The sequence below is a fragment of the Etheostoma spectabile genome, chromosome 5 (assembly GCF_008692095.1).
Source record: "Etheostoma spectabile isolate EspeVRDwgs_2016 chromosome 5, UIUC_Espe_1.0, whole genome shotgun sequence".
Taxonomy (NCBI): Eukaryota; Metazoa; Chordata; class Actinopteri; order Perciformes; family Percidae; genus Etheostoma; species Etheostoma spectabile.
This window is the reverse complement of record NC_045737.1, coordinates 35,363,785-35,370,325: the sequence shown is the minus strand read 5'-3', so window position 1 is coordinate 35,370,325 and position 6,541 is coordinate 35,363,785. Positions and strand designations below refer to the sequence as shown.

The 6,541-nt window shown below is 43.5% G+C and overlaps 1 protein-coding gene across 1 annotated transcript in view; it reads left to right on the top strand.

Annotated features, from left to right (window-relative positions):
- itgb5 (integrin, beta 5) overlaps positions 1-6,541 on the top strand; it is a 115,279-nt gene that overhangs the window by 28,728 nt on the left and 80,010 nt on the right. The window contains exon 16 of the mRNA XM_032516517.1: positions 3,395-3,529. Within this exon, the coding sequence (XP_032372408.1) occupies positions 3,395-3,529 (135 nt within the window). The remainder of the gene's footprint in view (positions 1-3,394; positions 3,530-6,541) is intronic.

The following is a 6,541-nucleotide window of genomic DNA, read 5'->3' as shown; positions in this document are numbered from 1 at the left end:
TTTTTGCGTGTATATCAACGCCGTTTGGCCTCCATTGAGTTACATTACCTTGCGATGGAGTGTGAATGTACACCGTAGCGAGTTAGAAATGTCGTGTTTTTTATCATTTTAATATTTTATAGAGTATACCAGTGGTTCCCAACCTACCGGGGACTCGAGGAAGATAAATCTTTCCTGCAGGATGTAGAATAGGAACCAGAAAAAAAAAAAAACTTATGTTAACTTTTTCAGACTTTTCCTTTTTTTTCCCCTTCTTCTTCTTGTGAATTACTGGAAATGTAACCACCTCCCGCCTCTGAAAAAGACTTGTGACGACGTCCCTGGTCATTTTAGGACTGACATATCAACTCATTTGAAAAAATAAAACTTATTAAAGATTATGTTTGGGTTTAAATGGTTGTATCATACAACGTGAGTCATGTCTTACTGCAGCATTTGGAGCTGTCTGTAGGTGAATTTTAGACATAGCTAGACATGTAAAGGACTCTAAATTAAAGAAGGGTCTTAGGAATTGACCCACATACAAACTTATGGCGTTTACCCACTTCTAGTACTAGCTCGGCTCAGCTCGGCTCGACTTGGCCTAGGTGTCCCGTTCTCCGTTCTCCCTTACAGATTTAGCACCGCCTCATGCGTGAGGCGATCGTGGCTGGTCGTCATAAGGACGCCTCAGGAAACTGCCGTGACCTAACGAGACACACTCATTGCGCCGAAGGTGTGTTGTTTTTGGTTATCGGCATGTGGCTGTTGCCAGAAGACACATTTTGTTGCAAAAGAAGCTTTAGGCAGTAGAAAACACAGCTGGCTAAACCACTTACAAACGGCGGGTTTGTTCAGGACAGCCCCGTCTGTCGCTAGCAACGATGACGCAGTGATTAGGGCGTCATCGGTACTTTTCTCTGTCTGGCCCCTCACCTGAGGCCTGATGTCCATCTGATTGCCTGTCTGACGTGGTTTAATCTGTGTTTTTTTGAAACCAGAGTGGCTGAACTGCACTGCGTGTAGTCAACCTTTCCCTAAATGGTTTCCTGTGTGGGTGGCTGTGCACATTTTTCCTCTCCTCAGGCTGTAGGAGCAGCATCTTGTTTTGGCCCTCGTGGCAGTGTGTTCTTTCTCTGCGACTGAAACTTGTGTCGAACACAGACTTGACACGCTCAGCGTGTGGGAGGGAGCTTGAACGAAGCCTGTTGACTCACGGCCTTATTAACATTCCAGCTGCCACATTACATCCAAACCTCTGGGGCCGTTGGCTAGATAGGCTCTGCCAAACACTGCATGCTTATGTTGTGTAACGGGCTCGCTCTTCTTCATGTTTCACTGTGGCACAAACCTGCTCCCTGCTCTGATTAGAGCTGCAACAATTCCACATGTTGCTGTACAGTTAACTGTCTCAGAAACAACTGCCATTAACAATTCAAATGTATTAATAAATGTATTTATTTATTTATCACTTTTTTGGATGGATTCCAGGATCCACCTTTTATGTCTATAACTGTCATGTGACCCAGATCATGTAATAACACAAGTGCACAGCCAGTGAGATGAAAGACTCTTATTACCAAGCATTTTCTTTCTAACTGTATCCATTGACATTTATTTTGCAATGAACGTGTATAGGGTAAAGTGCTAACTACAAATTTTAGATAATAAAATATATAGTTGGACCAATAATCACTTATATAGTTACAACTTTGCTAAACAACATCAACAATTACCAGTCATACGCCTTAAAGCTCCCATATTACAGAGCATCTTCATGATTTGATTTCTGAGCTTGGACCAGAATAGATTTACATGGTTTCATTTTCCCCCCCAAAAAACACTATATTGTTGTTGTACTGCACATTGCTGCAGCTCCTCTTTTCACCCCGTGTGTTTAGGTCTCTGTTTATAGCTACAGAGTGAGACACCTCCCTTGTTTTAGCTATAGAGTGAGACATGTCACTTCTACACTATCTTTGTTAGGAGTCGCACATGCTCAGTAGCTAGGGAAGATCCCATCAGCTAGATAACGCTTTCTCCAACTGTGGTCAGTCCAAGGCAGGATCAGCTGGGAGACTTCTTCTAGACCAGGGCCACTTGTGGAATACCTGCAGAACAGGGACAGGAAGTAGTTCTTTTGTAGATTATGGTGAACTAGTGTATGTTGTAGCAGCGCTAGCATGTGCTACGGGTAGCCAACTCGTCTCTAGTTACGTAGAAAGCCGTGCAGATTTTGAACAGCTCACCCGGAGACTGAAGACAGAGGACATTCAGAAACCATATCTCACTCAAAACAGCATGGATAGTTTTTTTTCCAAGTTTGTATGCATGTGAAAGCACCAGAGACACACCGTGTTTTTTTTTAATAATATGGGCACTTTAAGACCTTAGCTAATGCTAGCAATTAATTGCGGTTAAACAAAGAAACCGCGGTTACATACAAGAATTGACATTTGGATTGTTACAGGGCTTGGTGTGTGTGTGTGTGTGTGTGTGTGTGTGTGTGTGTGTGTGTGTGTGTGTGTGTGTGTGTGTGTGTGTGTGTGTGCGCGTGTGCGTGTGTGTTACCCTTGGCACAGTTACGATGCAGTAAATGTGCCATGAGTGACTGCAGCTTAGGTCAGCACATGTTGCACAGAGCCACATGCTGCTGGCATCGCACACAGCCGTGGTGTCTCACATCCACACACATACAACCTGCCTCCATGCACAGCGTTTGTGGTTTCGGTAAGATTAACTGTAAAAATGTGCCTAACCAAGGCAACGCGTTCTCTGTGTTTCACTCCTTTCCACGTGGTTACTCAACAACAGTCCCAGGCCTGAAACGATACACTGGGCTGGCTATAACAGAGATGTCGGCGTGGGAGGCATCGGTAGTAACGTGGCTCTAGTTTCCAATCCACTTTATTTATATAGCACAATAAAAAGATGAGGTACAGAAAATATAGATAAAAGCAATCAAATGAAAATAAAATAACTAAAATGCACTGCCAGCATACGGTAAAAATATGCAAGTACACACATAATATCAACACTCTACCTGGTGTTAAAAGCCAAAGAAAAGAGGTGGGTTTTAAGAAGAGGCCTGTCTAATGGCCCTCTCTGATCTTAAGCCTAGCTTCAGGCACCGTCAGGAGCAGCTGGTCAGCTGACCTGAGAGATCGGCTGGGGGTGCAGGGGTGCAGGAGCTCCGACAGGTAAAATAGGTGAAATGTGCTCATGCTTGCTTGTGCCAGTTAATAGGCATGCAGCAGCATTTTGTTCCAGTTTCGGGAATGTTTTATGTGCACAGTGGTAACTGCTAGACGTCCTGCTGAGAAGCCTAAAAGGATTTATTTCACCATGCAACAAAAGTAATGTATTAAAAAAAAAGGTCACTAACCTGTCCCAACAATCTCTGTGTTGTCCACAGAACATCCGCTCCAAAGTGGAGCTGTCCGTGTGGGATCACCCAGAGGACATCAGCCTCTCCTTCACCGCCACCTGCCAGGATGGAAAGCCGCTGCCAGGCCTCAGGAAGTGTGCCGACTTGAAGATAGGAGACACTGTGAGTCCTCTCGCTCTCGCTCTCGCTCTCGCTCTCGCTCTCGCTCTCGCTCTCTCTCTCGCTCTCGCTCTCTCTCTCGCTCTCGCTCTCGCTCTCTCTCTCTCTCTCACATTATTAAAGGTCCCATGACATGGTGCTCTTTGGATGCTTTTATATAGGCCTTAGTGGTCCCTAATACTGTATCTGAAGTCTCTTTATATAGACCTTAGTGGTCCCTAATACTGTATCTGAAGTCTCTTTATATAGACCTTAGTGGTCCCTAATACTGTATCTGAAGTCTCTTTATATAGACTTAGTGGCCTAATACTGTATCTGAAGTCTCTTTATAAGACCTTAGTGGTCCCTAATACTGTATCTGAAGGCTCTTTTTATAGACCTTAGTGGTCCCTAATACTGTATCTGAAGTCTCAATCATAGACCTTAGTGGTCCCTAATACTGTATCTGAAGTCTCTTTCCCAAATTCAGCCTTGGTGCAGAATTACAGCCACTAGAGCCTAACCTAAGGTGGGGCAAGGTGGAGGCTGGGGGTTTGGCCTTGACCAAGTGCCACTTTGCTCGTTTGAAAGCCATGATTTTGCTCTCTCTCTCATGGGGGGGGCAAATTTTCTGTGCGGGCAAAGCAGAGAAAAGGAGGTAACCTTGCCCCTTACGACCTCATAAGGGGCACATTCCACATCGGCCATCTGAGCTTTCATTGTCTCAAAGGCAGAGCAGGATACCCGCGGCTCGGTTTACAACCATCACTATTTCTAGAAACTGGGGGGACCATAGACAGGCTGGGGGATGGATATTGATGTTAAGAAAACTCATAAAGTGACGTTTTCATGCCATGGGACCTTTTTTTTTTTAAAGGTGCCCCGCTACACAAAACAGTTTTTACTTGCATTTGTTGAAATACGTTAGGTCCATATGTGTGTGTGTGTTATGTTGTGAATGTGAAGATGAACCGCTACCTCCTCTGTCGGCAGAGAAATCAGGCCAATCACAACAGCTGGTCAGTCTGACGTCATGCTGCCTGAGCTCATTACTATTCATGAGCTCGCCCAGTTGCGCTGGGTAAAGGATGCTGATAGCCAAGCTCTCATTGGCTAGCTGTTAGCCAATCAGAGTCAAGCAGCTTAGCTCGTTGAATATCAATTGCAACTGGCACACATCGAGCTGAGTCTTCCTGCAGACTTTCTATACCACGCTAGAATGGCTTGATATAAGGTAACCAGGGCATTTTTTCCCCATAAGAAATGTTAGAGTCCATGGTAGAACTACAGACATTACCACAGAGTAATGAAATACATGTGGCAGGGCACCTGCTTTGTTTTATGTTTTATGCATGCTGTAAAAGTAGTGCAGCAGCCTGGTTGTCTGTCTTCAGCTACACCATTTTATTACTCTGTGACTTTACTGTCTTCATCGGTGGCTTTAAGATCTTTGGGGGAAATGACTCAGTGTCTGTCGTCTTCAGGACGCCTGTCTTCGTATGAATGAGATTATTCCGTCACTTTGAGATTTTGCTAAATGATTTTCTGAGAGCAGTGGCCTGTCAGACGCACTCAGTTTTTGATTTTGACCCATGAGCTTTTCAGGCTACGGCATTGTCCTGGAGAAACATACACGTACAGGATGCAGAGCTGGACAATATATCGATATTATATCAATATATTGTGATCTGAGACTAGATGTTGTCTTTGATTTTCGATATTGTAATATGGCAAAAGTTGTGTCTTTTCCTGGTTTTAAAGGCTGCATTACAGTAAAGTGATGTGTTTTTCTGAACTTACCAGACTGTTGTAACTGTTCTATTATTATTTGCCTTTACCCACATGGTCCTTATATCTACATTACTGATGATTATTTATCAAAAATCTTATTGTGTACATATTTTAGTGAAAGAACCAATACAACACTACAATATTGTTGCGGTATCAATATGTACACAATGAATATTTGGTCAAAAATATTGGGATATTTGATTTTCTCCATATCGCCCATGTGACTTTCTGTTGTGAATAATGACACAATTATATGGACCTTTTTCTTTTTTTTCTTCTTTTTGGCCTGTTTCATTCAAATCAGAATGTATTTTGCATTTATCAATTTCAATTTTGTCATACAATTTGAATACGCTTTTCGCAATTGGCAATTCAAAATGCAAAGTGGCAAAATAGATTTTCAGGTCCTATGGTCCAGCCCTTATCCTTCTGCTCCACTGAAGGAGTTGTTGTTAACCACAGTCAACGACTAAAGAAAGCAAGTTGGGACTTGGCACTCTTGGCAAACACCGTGTGACCTTTGAATCCTCTCAGAGGGAGAGGTTCTGTCTGCTGAAATCAAACCCAGATGGAGGGGGAGTTTTATTTTTTTTATTGCTCCTCACTGTAACCACAGAGACGGTGTTGGCACCTGAAAGGTATCCACAGTAATGGAAGTCACTTCCACTGACTGAGTCTCTGAGTGTGTGAGGTTCACTCCAGGACACACACTTTGAGACTCTCCCTACCAATCTCCTGGTTTGTCCCGTAGCTGTGGATCTCCGCTTTGTAACGACTTGTATTTTGAACTGCTTAGATCAAGCTTTCACATGATCTGTTACTTCTAAACAAAGGGAAGAATACATTATCACACAGCTCTTTGGGCAGAAACTCTTCATTGCTGAGGGAACCTTTGTTTTTTTGCCTCTCAGATGGCATCAATCAGCAGCTGATGCAGCCATGCTCAAAGCTGTAGGTCTCACCCACGGTCCTAAGGCTGCATCCAGACCCTCCGCAGCCCTGTAGAAGTGTTGAAGCTGGCTGGCCATATTCCTCACGATCATCAGGCCCGGGGATAAAGTGGTATTACTCCTGTGATAATTTCCCGGATTTCAGAAAACCTTTTCTTTGTAGTGAATGTGACATACATAATTCACCTTGTTGATAAGTGTTGTTCCACACACGTTTAATTAGACATGTAATTTACTGCCCCTGAGTCACCACAGTTAATGATAACTGTTCAGGGAACACGGCCCCTTTAAATGT